The following is a 15384-nucleotide window of genomic DNA, read 5'->3' as shown; positions in this document are numbered from 1 at the left end:
TTTACCTTTAAAAATACAATTGTGAAGATCATTCAACACAAATAATATAAGGAACGATTGAGTTTATACAGACTAGAACCGAATGCACATAGACTGGACAGAACCATGAAATTAGTTCTTCCAAGACATTGGACCTGGCCACCTGAGTCAAGCAAAGAGCAAGGACAAGGGGGACAGGTGTCCCGCTGTCCTACCTGGTCTGCTCCTTTGGCCACATCGGGTATTTTTGCATCCAGTTGCTGTTGTCTGGAGGCATTAAACAGTACTGTGCCCAAGGAAAACTGTGTAGGGACCAATTTCTGCCTCGTATGCCAGCACTCCCCATTGACCAAACTTGTGTAAACTAATTTGTGTAATGTAAACCCGCACATAGCAAAAAAGCCTGCATGATTACGCATTTTCTAAAGTAGACTCAAATCTGTAAAGGAAACCCCACTTTCTTTTCTTCTATCCAGCCTGACCACCATGTGAAAGCTTCCTCCAGGATACCAACACTTAGGAATTCCAGATGAGAAATCTGGGATGCATGACCTGAGAAAAGCAGGGCAGCTGCTAGCACACAGGGCACCTCTGTGCACATCAGAAGATGAACTTCCTCTGTGCAGGCAAATTACAAAAAGGGAGCTGTGGCCCTCTGCCGCGGGTGGTTGGCAGTACTGCCCCTTCCACCCAGGTGCCTCTGTGCAGGTTATGTGATAGAAGTGCCATCCAGGTCCCTCATTCTGGGGTCGGTTAATACAGAATACCTTCCTCAACATGCAGGTGGAAACAAAAACAGAGCATGTTTATTACAATTACAAATAGCACTAAGCTCTGAACGTTAGGGGGTCCAGCAACTTGCGGATAGGATTTGAATCCTAAATGACCAAGCCCAAAGGAATCAATGTAAACAGAAGCAATTTAAATAGGAATACGTGGGACTTCCCTGGCTGTCCAGTAGTTAAGACTCCATGCTTCCACTGCAGGGGGCACGGGTTCTATCCCCAGTCAGGGAACAAAGATCCTGCATGCCAAGAGGCACGCACCCCCCCCCCAAAAAAAGGAATACATGCAAGAGAATGGAAAAAACCAAAACTGTAAAAATAGAAGATGGGAAGCATAATGGCACCTGAGGAAATGTTCAGCAGGTCCCTGAAAATGACACAGGCCCTTTATGCTTTTTTTCTTTCTTTTTAATAAATTTATTTATTTATTTTTGGCTGCATTGAGTCTTCGTTGCTGCACGCGGGCTTTCTCTAGTTGTAGCGAGCGGGGGCTACTCTCTGTTGCGGTGCACAGGCTTCTCACTGCAGCGGCTTCTCTTGTTGCGGAGCACAGGCTCTGGGTGCGCGCGCTTCAGTAGCTGGGTCTCGCAGGCTCTAGAGCGCAGGCTCAGTAGTTGTGGCTCATGGGCTCAGTAGTTGTGGCTCACGGGCTCTAGAGCACAGGCTCAGTAGTTGTGGTGCACGGGCTTAGTCGCTCTGCGGCATGTGGGATCTTCCCGGACCAGGGCTTGAACCCGTGTCCCCTGCACTGGCAGGCGGATTCTCAACCACTGTACCACCAGGGAAGCCTCCTTTATGCTTTTGTACATGCTACTTACTGTGCCTATGACCGTCTTCTCCAGCCTCTTTGAATGCCAACTCATTCATCAAGATACAACTCAAATAGCACTAACTCTCCCCGGGCAGTTTATGAAGCCTCTGTTGTCTGGAGATCTGTGCACACAACCTGGGGAGAGGGGTCCCTCGTCCAGAAGGATTTCAAGGCTTGAGAACTATCACTGTCCCTCCACCCAGGTGCCACCCAGCAGCCAAGCCTGCACGGCAGGAGACCCAATGGCCACAGCTGTCTGATCTGACGGCCGCTCTCTTTTTTGTCTCTCCCCTTCTCTCCCTCTTACAAAATCTGAAATTAGGATGTAGGGTCACTAAATGTCATCTGAATGGACCTGGATCTGGGGGCAAATAAACATAGTTGCTGTGTGGGGTCTACTTGTACAAAGCAGCTGAGAAAAGACAATATTATTAGAGAAAAGGTTCACGAAAAGTGATGCAAAGATTAGCGAGAAAGCGAGGAAGGAGGAGCTTTGGATCCTGGTCTCTGTTGGACTCTCAACGCCCATCTGTTCCAGGAGCTGCCCCATCACCCCTCCCTGTGTTTTCTTTTAGCTGATCTGACTGTCATTTACAACCAAATAAACCTTGAAGGCAGTTCTGTTAATTCACCAATTTAGCACCTTGTTTACATAATTACATGCCTATCTTCCCACTAGGACTAGGAACTCCTTACAAGCAAAAACTGTCTTTTTCATAATGCTTCCTCTAAGGCCTTAAAGAAAACACCTCAAAAAAAAAAAAAAAAAAACCCTAAACCGATTACAGGTTATTGGTAGTAGAACTTTAGATATGAAAATGACACTTTTTACAAAATGAAGTACATCAAATGCTGGATTTACCTATAAATTGGAAGATTTGTGAAAACACCAAAATAGGAAATAACATCATTTCCACATATGAGTAACCTAAGTGCAGATAATAAGAACTCCTTTTGGCTAATAGCCCAAAAGATAACCGTTAATGTAATGGAGAGTATGAACGGAAGAAAACTATTTAGGTACCCAAACTAGAAAACCTGGGGTCGCCCTGAACTCCTTCCCATCCATTTCCCCCAGGTAGTTACCAAATCCAGCTCAGTCAACTTCCCAAACATCTCTGGGGACACCCTCTCTCTGCCACCCCGGAACTGCCCTAGTTCAGACTCTGGTCGCCTCTTACCCAGAGGACAGCAATGGCTTTAGCAGAGTCTCCTCTGGTGGCACTGAGTCCCGTCACTGACCCATCCCTGGGGTGGCCACAGAAACACCCGAGCACCCCGGGGCTCTGACTTCTCCCTTGTTGCCTGTCACTCCCTCTGTTTAGAAACTTTGATGCTGATTTCCATTTCCGCTAATAGGGTGGAACTAGGTTATTCAGATCAACTCTGCCACTGAAAACAGCTAAACATCCTGAATAAAATAGTTTTTCAAACATCTCCTTAAAGGCATCAAAGCACTGAAGAGGCAGGAGTTACCTGGCCAAAATCTGAGTGAAAGCAGAGTGCGAGAGCCGTGAGCTCCCACGGAAGCCACTCACTCTGACGGCTTTGATGGTCCCGTGGGCTGAGAGGAACAGAAGTCGGATCCCCAAGGTGGGGATCTAATAGGAAACCCTTTCTCCATAAGGGTAGGATCCAAAAGGGTCACAGCCTCAGCGTAAAGGTGATCTCAAAATAAACCCATTCCACCCCCAGGGGACTGCAGCCCAAATGTATATCACCAGCAAGTCCAAAAACCCCCAAGCTGTGAGTTTAGTCTAAAATGGCCTTGGTCTGTAGTGCCCCTAGCCACCTGGCCACAGGAGACAATCCTCTCTAGAGGGACACACTTTCACTCCAAGACTTGAAAATCCTCCTCGAGTAATGGTTCAAGGCAAATGAGCAGCTCATGGCCAAAATTACAAAGCAAACATGGGAACAAGGCACCATGACTAAGAACCAGCAGAAACGTAACATGGTAGAAAGATACCCCGGAAGACTCAAGGTACTAGTATCATTGCTATTCTTACAATGCTTGAAGAATCTTAAATTTAACTTACGGCACGTTTCTGAACACTAGAACTTTGAGAGGCATACCTGAAGCTGTTAACAGGCCCCAACTATGTGGAATAAAGCAGAAATGACATTGCAGTGCACTCTTCTATAAAATAAGGCCTCGGATTGTTCAGAAATGCTTTCAATGCCTCCACACAACTGACTTGGTGAGGTTCTAGGAGAGAAGCTGTTGACTCTCCCTGAAACTTCTCTGCCATGTTCACAAGGCGAAGTTCTCGCAGGCGGCTGTGGCCATCGGCTCTTGGTTTGTCATCAGCTTGTGGTTACCCCACATCTCTTATCACCAGTTGCAGCGAGTCCTCCCCTACTCTCCCAGGCGTTGCTCAGCCCGCTCAGCAAACCGCTCCCAACACTCCGCTCAACCCTAGCAAAGACAGAGCTTTACGTGCTGATGAAAATTCAACATGGAAGGGCTCACAGCACACCCGTGGAGCACTTCAGCGGCTCCACTCAGTCATTCAACAGGATTTACTGGGTGCCTACTACATGCAAGCACCGTTCCAGGTGTAGGGAGGTGGCAGCAAATATGACCTGGTCTCAGCTGCTGGTGAGCTGAAGTTAACAGGTTCACAGCCCAGCCGGGGGAGAGAAGTAATAAACGTGTAAACACCTCCTTTTCCGACAGTGTCAAGTGTCACAGAGAGAATAAGAGCTGTGTGAGAGTGGAGGGGCTTCTTTAGATGTGGTTAGGGAGGCTCTCGGAGAGGGCAAGCCTTCAGCTGACAAAGTAAAATGACAAGGGGTCCAAGGGAAGAACATTCCAGACAAAGAGAAAAGTAAATGCAGAAGCTCTGTGGCTGCTCTGAACTTGGCTTGTGTAAGGAACAGAAGAAGACCAGTGTGGCTGGAAGGGAGAAGGCACAGGGCGTAGTCGGGGCCAGGCCAATAAGAAGTCTAAGCCACTGAAAAGAGCTCGGGCTTTTTTTTTTCCTCTTCAAGTTTGTATTTTTTGTTTATTTGGTTTAAAAAAAAAATTTTTTTTGATGTGGACCATTTTTAAAGTCTTTATTGAATTTGTTACAATATTGCTTCTGTTTTATGTTTTGGGTTTTTTGGCCACGAGGCATGCAGGATCTTAGTTCCCTGACCAGGGATCGAACCCTCACCTCCTGCACTGGAAGGTGAAGTCTTAACCACTGGACCACCAGGGAAGTCCCTCAAGTTTGTTTTTATTTTTTTACATTTTTTTTTTTTTTACAATGTTTGTAAGTTTCAGGTGTACAGCAAAGTGATTCAGTTATACGTATATAGGGAGGCCTCTGGAAGGTTTTCTCTGAAGAAGTGACAGGACATCATTTACGTTTCAGAAAGATCACTGCCACCGCTGTTGAGAACTGGGACTGAGACAGGGCAAAGGGACCACCGAGGGACCTGAGGGCCCCTGCCATGTTCTAGAGGAAGAGAATTCATACGGAAGGAGAGAAGTATGCAGAGTCAGAACTCAGAAATGCGGGTCAGGAGGGTTCTTGAGTTTGGGGCTTGAGCACCTGGGTAGATGGTGGTCCATTGACTGAGATGAGGGAGAAATTAGTTCAGGGCATGACGGGAGGTGGGGCAGGGCAGGGAGAGGGAACCAGGAGTCCTGGTGGGGACACATCTGAGGTGCCCGTTAGGTAGTCAAGTGAAATATCAAATAAGAAATTGAAATATGGAGCCCGGCAGGGAGGTCAGAAGGGAAGATGTCCATTTCTTAACTATGAGCGTGAAAAGCCACGGGACTAAACAAATAAGGTCATGCAGATGAAATACACTCTGTATTTCCAGAAGAAGACCCTGGACAGAGTCCTGGGGCGCTCTAACATTTAGAGGCTGAAAGAAGGATGAAGAGTTCGATAAGGCACCTAAGGAGTGAAGGAAAACAAGAATAAAACCAAGAAGGTGGCCTCTGTATCTGAAACCATGAAGGTGAGGCTGACAGGGGCAGCTTCCCGGGAGCGGTGAGGGTGGAAATGGCAGGTGGGATGCAGCGGGGCGGGACAGCCACTACAGACCACAGGACACAGCGGCTTCAGGCGAGTGTTTTCAACTTCTGCTCTAACAAGGAGCAGAGAAGCAGAGTGGACGCTAACATGAGAGATGGGACACCAAAGGAGGGTTTCTGCTGTCAGGGCTGTTTATTTTGTTTCCAAGATGGGAGGTCCCAGAGCGGGGAACGCCGTCCAATACCAAGTGAGGCAACAATGGAAAGAAAAAGTCTTTTTCTCCAATTCGGTGGCCACCACCCACAGGTGGCTATCAAGCACTTTAGGGAAATCTGAATCATAAGATTTAATTTTAATTAAATGAGATTTAAATAGCCATCTGTGACTAGCAGCCAGCAAACTAGACAGTACGGTGCTCCAGCGCATCTGCAGGCTGATGGATTCGGTGTCCAAAAGCTGGTGGATTGGGTAGCAGGGAGAGTGGAAGGCGATACCTTCTACTTGTTCAACGCCTTCTAAAGCCTTAAAGGTAATCAGCTAGGGGGTGGGGGAGACAGAGGGACAAAACACCAGAGGGAAGTTTAAGGAGAGTGGAAAAGTAAGACATAGATTCAAAGAGCAGAGGACACACTGAGAGAGAATAGTACAGCTCCAGGGTTGAGTACCACTTGCTTTTTATGGCAAATTTTAAAGTGGCCCTTGTCAGAACTGTTAAGTTTTTCTCTGGCAAACAAAGCCTCCTCGGCCTTTGAAAATCTGCCCTCAAACTACCTTTTCAACCATCTCCTAGCACTCCCCCTCATTTACCTCTGTGGTTTTCGATCTTCTTGGTGGCAGAACCTTTTTTCCCTTGTACCTGTACAGTATGTATTCCTTGCCCGCAATTTAAAAAAAAAAAAAAAAAGTTGACAACGATGAAAACAAAATCAAGCTGCACTGGATGAGGCTGAGGCGAGGGATAAATTCCCCCACCAACTCAGCCCCCTCCCCCCAGCCTCAGAGGCACCTCCAGGGAACCCCAGGGTTTGAAACCAAAGATTTACCCCAGACAGTGCTTCTCAAACTGGAAGGTGCTTACAAATTACCTGTCTTATTAAAATGCACATTCTGCCCCAGAAGGTCTGCAGAGAGGCCCACAGTTCTGCCTTTCCAGCAGGCTCCTGGGTGACGGCTGTTGCCATGCGTCTGTGGATTACACCTGGAGTGAGCGGCGAGGCCCGAGGCCACGGCCACAGCAGAGCCCTCAGCATCATTCACTCGGTCGGCTTACTTTTGCCAGTATTTCCCCTTGGCCACACACACCCTTCCTTGCCTTCTCCAGCTGGGAGATTCTATTCCATCTTCAAGGGCCTCTCAATGTCAGATCCTCTTGAACCCTCTCCAAGAGTCCTGGGCAGAAGTAATCATGACCCAGTCGCCCCCACCTCCAAACCCCCCGCACTTTCCCCCTTTCTCACTCTGCTCCAGCCACACAGGCTTCCTTGCAGTTTTCTAATCATGCCAAGTCAGCACCAGCCTCAGGGCCTTTGCATGAGCTATTCCTTCTGCCTAAAATGCCCTTCCCCCAGATATCCTCATGCCCAACCCCTTCATCTTCATCTCTTTACTCAAATGTCTTCTTCATAAGGTTTATACTCTGACCACCCTATATAACACCCTCCACTCCAGCATTCCTGATACTATAGTCGTTTATACACATGTTTATGCATATGTCTGTTTCCCCTGCAGTTATGAGCAATTTGAAGGTACGGTCCACAATATATTCATTTTGCATTCCAAGTGTCCTGCACAGTGCCCTTACGTTAAAAAAAAAAAAAAGGTGAAATATCAAATTAATAGCTGACACAACCTGTAACTAATGAATCTGAATTACATTTTTGACTCCTTGAACTGACTGATCAAGGCGTTAAAGATACAAAAAAGAACATTATAACAAAGCAGAAAAAGACATCAAAGCAAGGGCACAAAGATAACTCTAAAATGATTAACTTATAACTCAAAAATGCACAAGGATGTCAAGTGCAATGGTGATGTTTTGTCTGTGAAACAGGATAAGAGAACAATTAATTTAACATGCGCTCTAGTAATTTTCCATGTTTTGCCATTTAAAATACTTTTAAAATGATAAAATGAAAGCTAACATTTATTAAGAACTTGCCATGTGCCAGCAACTCTTTAGGCATCTTACAAGTACCAACGTATTTAAGCCACATAACAAACCTCCATAATAAGCACTATTAATATCTCCTTTCATAAAAGAATTGTGACTAAGGTCACACAGCCAACCAGACAGTGTGGCTTCAGAGCCTGAACTCCTAACCACTGCGGACCGGTGAAAAACTATGCTTACTTTGAATGTCAAGGTTTATCTTTAGGTAGGTTACTGTTTTAAAACTCCCTACAAGACTTTTCGTAAAGAAGTTTTATATATGCCCTCTTCCTACGTGCTTTGAATATAAGCAATGCTCTTCTTTCTGTAAAGGAAAAACTGTTTTCTCTTTTTCTCCATGCTAATAGCTAATACTTTGTCAAAGCCTTTAAGACTAAGGAAGGAAAGAAAAGATCTCCAAGAAATGAATAACTCCCGGGCCTGTCCCAGGTAGCACAGTTCCACGGTTAAGGGTACGGGATTGAATCCCACCACCTACTAACACTGTGACCTCGGCAGGTAATTAATTCAACCTCTGCCTGTTCCTACTATTCTTCCGAGCCGCTGGGCTTCCCACCCCACACCATCCCCAACTTATTCTTGCGACGGTTCTTAACTGGGTTCCATGAACCCTCAAGTGGTCCGTGGATAGAATTCAGGGGATCTGTGAACTGGGAAGGATGTATCCTATGTGTTTTCATTAATTTGTTCAAAAGCATTGTTCGAAGAAGGGATCCACAGCCTTCACTGGACTCCCGTGGGGTCCCTGGCACAAAAAGCGGAAATGTGGTTAAAAGTATATACTGAGAAATAAGCTAGGAGGTATTTTTAACTGTTCAAGAAAGGAAATAAACCTGGTTTGGTTGGTAGAGGTGAGAATGTTAAGATATGGAGTCAAGGGAAATACCTAGGTATTCCTAAATAAAACGGCATCTTTTACCTCCCTTCTAACCTTCTAGAAGAAGCTGCCCCACTTCTACTCATTGGCTCCATAAATCTTTAAGCTCTCACACCTGCACACACACATCCGAATCAACCACTGTCTCAAAAGTATATCCATGAACACTGTGGTCTCCGGCACATCTAATTCCGCTAACCTTCCGGCTGACTTTTCTCTTGTCTCACATTTCTTCCTTCTCCATCCCTCCCTCAAAGCCAAGCATCCCAGGTGTTCCTATTTCTCCCTCAGAGATTGAATTTACCCCCATGGCTTCAACCACCAATCCTGCATGGATAACTATCAATTCTCCATCCCAGCCCTAACCTTCTCCTGAGCTCCAGTGCTACCTTCCAACACCCCGCAGGTGGGCACAGTCATTAGACTGCCCGCCACCATCACCTGCAACTCAACACGTCTCAAATCAAAAATCTGTGTATCCTTTCTCAACACACAATTCCTTCTCTTAACTTTTCAAGCTCAATCACATGGTCACCATTCTTCCAAGGATTCATCACATGCTGTCAGAGGACAAATCCTGAACATTTTTCCTTATTTTTAATGATATTCCTTCTACTGTATGGCTACTCAAAGTACAGGCTGTGGACCAGCGGCGTCTCATCACCTAAGAGTGTGACAAAAGCAGAATCTCAGGACTCGCCCCAGACCTGCTGAGTCAAAATCTGCGTTTTTAAAATGTCCCCAGGTGATTCAAACACACATTAAATTTTAAGAAACACCTGTCTAGCGCTTATTAATATGCTACCAGCCTAACAGCATCTGAATTTGTTCATTTTTAGGTATCAATTACTGAATCCTTATTATGTGCCAATTACAGTGCTAGGCTTTAAATACATTATCTTACCCTCAAAATAATACTGTGAGGTGATCATCATTATCTCCATTTGTAAGAATGAGTAAATTGAGGCTCAAGAGAATAAATCATCTATCTGCTCAAACAGCCCATCAAGATAGAGGCAGGATTTGAACCTAATCTGTCTGAACACAAACCATTGGGCCAAACTGCACCAATTCCCTTAAATTCCAAAATTTGTGTCTCCAAGGGTATGTTGGCAGATTTAATTACTCTGGGTGACTGCATTTTCTAATCAACATAAGGTAGATTTTGTTTGTTTATTTACAATTCTTGCTGAAAATCTTTCTAAAGACATAGCAGACAGCAGACAATCCTATCATAGAAAGAGAAATCATGGTCTTGCCAAGGGCATCATTCTGAATACTCAAGTTCATTCTAAGGTAGTCAATAAATGGAGAACAAAATGTATTCTGTTCTCAGGATGTAATCCCAAGTTTTAGGGGGTATGAAAATATTTCCCTAATAACAAACTTTGTGTGTGTGTTGTGTGTGTTGTGTGCTTGGCATTCTTCTTTTCTCTAAAGTAAAGGGAAGAAAGAAAAATTGTGTGAGACTAGTTCTTGAATGAATGGTTATTTGGGTTCCATTCACTGGGTTCATCTAATGTCTAGCTCATTACTGTTCTCATTTAATTGCTTCATCACGTTCCATTCAGACACTATTTCATAGTTATTTCACTTTTAAACCCTAGTTTCCTTCTTTTACCTTTTTCAGTGCCCAAATATAAACCCATGAACCTAAAAGACATCACTATTTCTTCAATATTATTTCAATTCCAGGACCTTGTTGAGAATATAACAAAGGCTACGATGCTCAGCTCAGAAAACCGCGTTATCTGACAAAACACACAAAACATGGCGCATGGGCACCAAGACAATCTTAGACGAGTACTAGGTAAGTACTAGCTCTAACACTAGGATGGGTACCTGCCTGATGTCACCTGTCCCTTCTCTGGGAACTGTTCTTCCCCAACTCCAATGGGCAAGAGCTGCCACCTTTTCTCAGCGGCTTGGTCTAGGGAAATGCCACAACTGATGGAAGCCACACCAGTCAGAATCCTTCCATGGGACTTTTATAACTGAATCGGAGACAGAAAGACCCTTTTGCGGGGTGGAAATTACAAAATGTGAAATTCAGGAAGCATTAGTTCCCTGCCCTGTGGAGGAAACCGGACAGCAATGAGCAAGAATATAGCCAAACGGACCCAACAACACCCAAGCACCTGGTTCCAATTATTGCCAAAGCCCAGCCCCAGCCCTGCTCTCCAGGTCTGCTTACCAATTTGTCCTTCCACTGTGACCTCCAAAACCCTCCTAATATTTACACATTTTGCCTCTGCTCATCCACATTTCCACAGCTTGCAACCAAAAAAACGAACACTAATGTTGGTTACTTCGAAACACTACGTTTGTTTTAAACAAGTTTTATGCCCTTTAAATTTTTTCTATGCAAAGGTCTTCCTTTAGATATTGAAATAGGCTTTTAAATACTCATTTCTAAAAGGCCCTCATTTCACTCCGCATAAAAATCTTTTAGAATATCTATTTAAAACAAGGCTCGACTCCTAACATTCTACATGCATGCTCCACACACTATTAAAATATAATTGTAAGAAGCTAACTCCCTGATCGTTTTTAGTTTAATTCCAAATGTAACAAGACAAAATTGCCTCAAGTCATCTTTTCCTTTATGTATTCAATTATATTCTCCGCTTAAAATACTTAAAATAAAAATTGGCAGTGATCCATTCATTGATGGGTAGTCTAAGTCAGAAAGCAGTAACATATCGAATTAACCACACAAAGTCAAGCTTATTCTTGTCATTGAGAATTACCACCACAATGGACTTGAAATTTTCCACCTTAACTGCAAGTTTCTATATTTCAATCAAATAGACTTGGACTTAATAGACTGCAACGCAGTCCGACTACAATCAATCCCACAAACTCTTAGTTCACACATCTCTTGCAATCACCACAGATTTCCTTGCCCCAACCATGGCCTTGAAAATTCCTTGAGTGTGGCTGCATTTGCAAGGTTATAATAGCGATGCAACTTTTGTTATATACTATTATTCTCCCTAGTCTGGGGCTCCTAATTTAATGGTAGGAACCTACTCGACTGTAAAAGGAGTCGAATCTTGAAGTTAGAAAAAAAGTTGGAAATCATCCATTCCAATCACCTTAACTCACAGATACAAATATCGATACAAAAATAGTTAATAGGCCCAAGGTCAACAGCATTAGAGAAAGAATTAGAACATGGATCCAATGAGCATTTTACTATGGTGTGTAGATGACTCCCAATCTTGTAAAATGCTTAAAGGATCCTCCATGTAGTAGATGACTACGGTTCCCCTTTAGTGCTCCAAATATATGGTTATTTCTAAATGTCCTTAAGACAAATGCACATGAATTTTAAAAGCAAGAAATTGCTATGTTCATGACATCTTTTCCCATTAATCCTGATCACATTAGAAATGTAGGGAAGGACTGATTTGAATGATCTCTTCCTGCTCTACTAGGCTTTCTCAAATGTCTCCATTCATACACAATACAACTGACAAATTTATTCTCATATTATACTGTAGACTTTGGTGCATACAAGGTCATATGAAAACATTTATCTAAGACTTTGTTACCTAAAATGAAATCAACCAGAAACACATGGCATCTGAGTGTAGATCTCATCTTTATATACCCATCCTTTCTTTAAAAAAAAAAAAAGAAAGAAAATAAACATTTTTAAAAAGAAGCCTGTGAAACAGACCTTTCTTATGTCAACTCGAGCCCTAAAAATAAAAATATTTGGACAAAAATGTGAGGGGCATTTTTAGCAATCTTTTGCACAGAGGCTAGCACAATGTGCCTGATATATATTTGTTGAATAAATAACATGGTTATACTGCATACTATGGAAACTTGACTCCTCTGGATGACTACACTTAGACTTGCTAACTTCTCTTGAAAGCAAAAGAAAATGCACTATCTACAAATCACATTATTTTAATAAGCTTTAAGTAGTTTCAAAATATTTCCAATTAGCAAGAAACTCTAAAACAAATGTAGCAATTCAAAAGTATAAAGTAGCAACAGAAGTGGGTACAGTAAAACACCACACAATTACAAGGTTTTCTAAAGTAAACTGGAGTTGGGACTAATTCCCAGACAGCACACCCTTTCAGTGGCATATTATCATCACTACTTTACTAGATTAAACGCTCAGACACAAACACTCTCCTGACCAAAACACCAGAACTTCAAAGGAGATAAAAGCACCCATACATACAGAACTAACAACATTACTTTTTTTAAAAAAGCAACTAACAGCAACATAATAAAAAAACTTAAATTTAGAACATAACTCTAAACTGTACACTTATTACACAGGAAAAATAACACTTTATTTACTTTAGTAAAACGTAGGGGGTTTTTGATGCAGTAGTATCCGCTGTTGCAAAAGCTTGCATTCCTAATTGCTCAAGAAGTTATCAGGAAGTTAAAATGAACTCCAGGCGATCAGGCATTAGGCTGATAGGAATAATCAAGTCTCAACCTTCTTAAAAACAGTCACTGCTTGCAAGCACAATCGATCAATCCTGATACAGTTTCACCTTTTCCCCAGCTCAGCCTGGGAAAGAAAAATACAAATACGATGCTTTTGAGCCATTTCAACCAACTTCACTACACCGAGAATGTTCTTTCGAAATCCAACATGGTTTTCTGTCATTTCTATTATGCTGAAAAGGGCCCACAGACATCCATCGAAATCAAAAGTACGGAAGGCAAGCGTACACTTCTCCTCAGAAGCTAACCGACTGCAGTGGGTAAGGTCATGGTCAAAATTCACAGGCTCATTTAAACTTTCATGGCTCAGCCAACAGCTCCTATCAGATTTCCTGATCCCAAGAAGATTAAAACTGCAAGAGTTTCTCGCTGGAAGATCATCAGGAAACTATTTCGGACCCTCAGACCGCAGTCCGCATAGCCCGCAGCGGCGCATCTCCAGGACCTCGGGCTAGCGGGTTACGCTAACCTTTCCAAGCCGTCTCCTCCAACCTCTGAAACAAACCCCCCCAAACGGGTGCAGTCAACTCAAGACAGCCGTCCACCGCGCCCGCCGAGACCCCCTCCCGCTGTCATCCCCAGGCCGCCCTTCCGCAGTCGGCGACTTCGGCCTGGCTCCCCAAGGTGGGGGAGGAGGTCTGGGGAGCAAGACTCCCCGCCAGGCAGCTCTTCAGCGGGCACAGCGGCAGGGCGATGCGGGAGAGGAGCAGAGGAAGATGCTAAACACCAGAGCCATATTTACATTGGCTTTATCTTTGCCAAAAAGATTCCTGGCGTCCAAGAATATCGCCTTTAAAGGGAAAAAAGGACCTAAGCACTAAGCCGCTGCCCAAAGCTCCGCGATCTCCAGTATTCTCACCCCTGTGCCTGGTGCGGGGAGGCTTCATAAGCTCCCAGCCTCGGGCAGGTACACCTGCCGGACGGCGGAGGACCCGGCCTCCCCCGCCGCCCCCGCAGAGGAAGCAAGCGCCGGGACTCTCGCCCCAACAGCCCCCGCCGGGGTGACAGCCCAGGAGGAGTCGTGCCCCGCACAAACTTCCCAGTTCCCGGGCTGCAGGGGACAGATCGGCCAGCAAGCGGACGCATGGACCGGGGGCGACACTGGTACCCGCCGCAGGGCTCCACTGCAAATGGGACCCCCTCGTCCTGCATCCAGCCCTAGGTCCCTAGGGGGTCCAAGTGGCGCCTGGGCGGCCCCGAGGGGCGGGCGCGCGGCGCGGGGCTGGGGGCACCGAGGCGCCGCGGCGAACGGGCAGCCCCGGAGGGCAAACAGCCGTAGGGCCCGGGCCCCGCTCGGGCTCCCCGCCCCTCAGCAGCTGCAGGGGGCGGAGGGGGAGGAGGAGGCGGCGGACGAGGACGACGACGAGGAGGACGACAAGGAGGACGAGGACGAGGAAAGGGACCGCGCGCCGCAGCCCAAGCCCTTACCGAGTGGTTTACCCCCCACATCAGGACGCTGAGCAGCGGATCGCTGGCCCGAAAGAGCTTCACTTTCTGCGCTACGAAGTGCTTCTTCTTGGTCTTGGTCTTGCTCGCCAGAACGGAGGACCCCAGGTTGCCGGGGGTCGCCATGGCCGCCGCCTCTGTCCCCTCCACCGCCGCGCTCCCGAGGCCGGGGACCCGCCCTCTCTACACGCCGGCCCGGGGAGGCAGCTGCATCCCCCCCGGCGGCGGCCCCGGCGCGCCGTGCCCCGCTCCGGCCGCCGGCACGCTCGTCCCGCTCCGCCCGCGGTGCCCGCTCTGCCCGGCTGCCGAGGGAGGCTGCGCTCGTCTTCCGCTCCGGCCCGCTTCCCGCGCCCGCCGCGGCTCCGAGCTCAGCCCGCGGCTGGACCGGGCGCGCCGCGAGCGGCTTCCGCGTTGGGCGCCGGCGTCATGACGCAGGCGGCGGGCGGGCAGCAGCTGCGGCGCCGCCGGGCGGGGCGCGGAGCGCGAGGCGCGGCCGCGGGACCGTTAAGCTGCGCCCTCTCGCTCCGGCTCCGCGGCAGCCTGGCCGCCCCTGGGTCGCAGGCGAGCTCGGGGCGGCAGCTCCCCGCCGGCCGAGGAGGCCACGGGGTGGGCGTGCGGCGCGGGGAGCGTGAGGACTCCCGCAAGGTATCCCTTCTGCAGCTCAGGAGAAAAGAGGGAAGGATGGGGAGAGTAGGGAGATCGGAGGAGAGGAGCCCCCAGAGACGGTGGTCAGGCGAAGGAAGGAGGCTCGGGGCATCGCCGCTTACCGGTGCCAAGAATCAGGAGAGCTAGTGAGACGTGAAACGCTGCGTGGAGACCAGGGCTTCCCTAGCACCGAGGGAAAGGACCTGGGCACA

General features: G+C 46.7%; 1 protein-coding gene across 2 annotated transcripts in view; it reads right to left on the bottom strand.

Moving 5' to 3' along the window:
- PIP4K2A (phosphatidylinositol-5-phosphate 4-kinase type 2 alpha) overlaps positions 1-14905 on the bottom strand; it is a 177021-nt gene extending 162116 nt beyond the window's left edge. Inside the window, exon 1 of one of the 2 annotated variants that reach the window (XM_022580483.3) lies at positions 14510-14905. In XM_022580483.3, coding sequence (XP_022436191.1) covers positions 14510-14653 — 144 coding nt within the window. In that variant the 5' untranslated portion in view covers positions 14654-14905. The remainder of the gene's footprint in view (positions 1-14509) is intronic. The other variant, XM_022580484.3, reaches the window with a different exon arrangement.
- Between the last annotated feature and the right edge of the window lie 479 nt (positions 14906-15384).

Source organism: Delphinapterus leucas, chromosome 2 (genome assembly GCF_059928025.1).
Source record: "Delphinapterus leucas isolate spDelLeu-1000000601 "Yukka" chromosome 2, BTC_Dleu_Yukka2, whole genome shotgun sequence".
NCBI lineage: Eukaryota > Metazoa > Chordata > Mammalia > Artiodactyla > Monodontidae > Delphinapterus > Delphinapterus leucas.
Note: the sequence above shows the minus strand (reverse complement) of the source record. Positions and strands in the feature narration are given on the sequence as shown.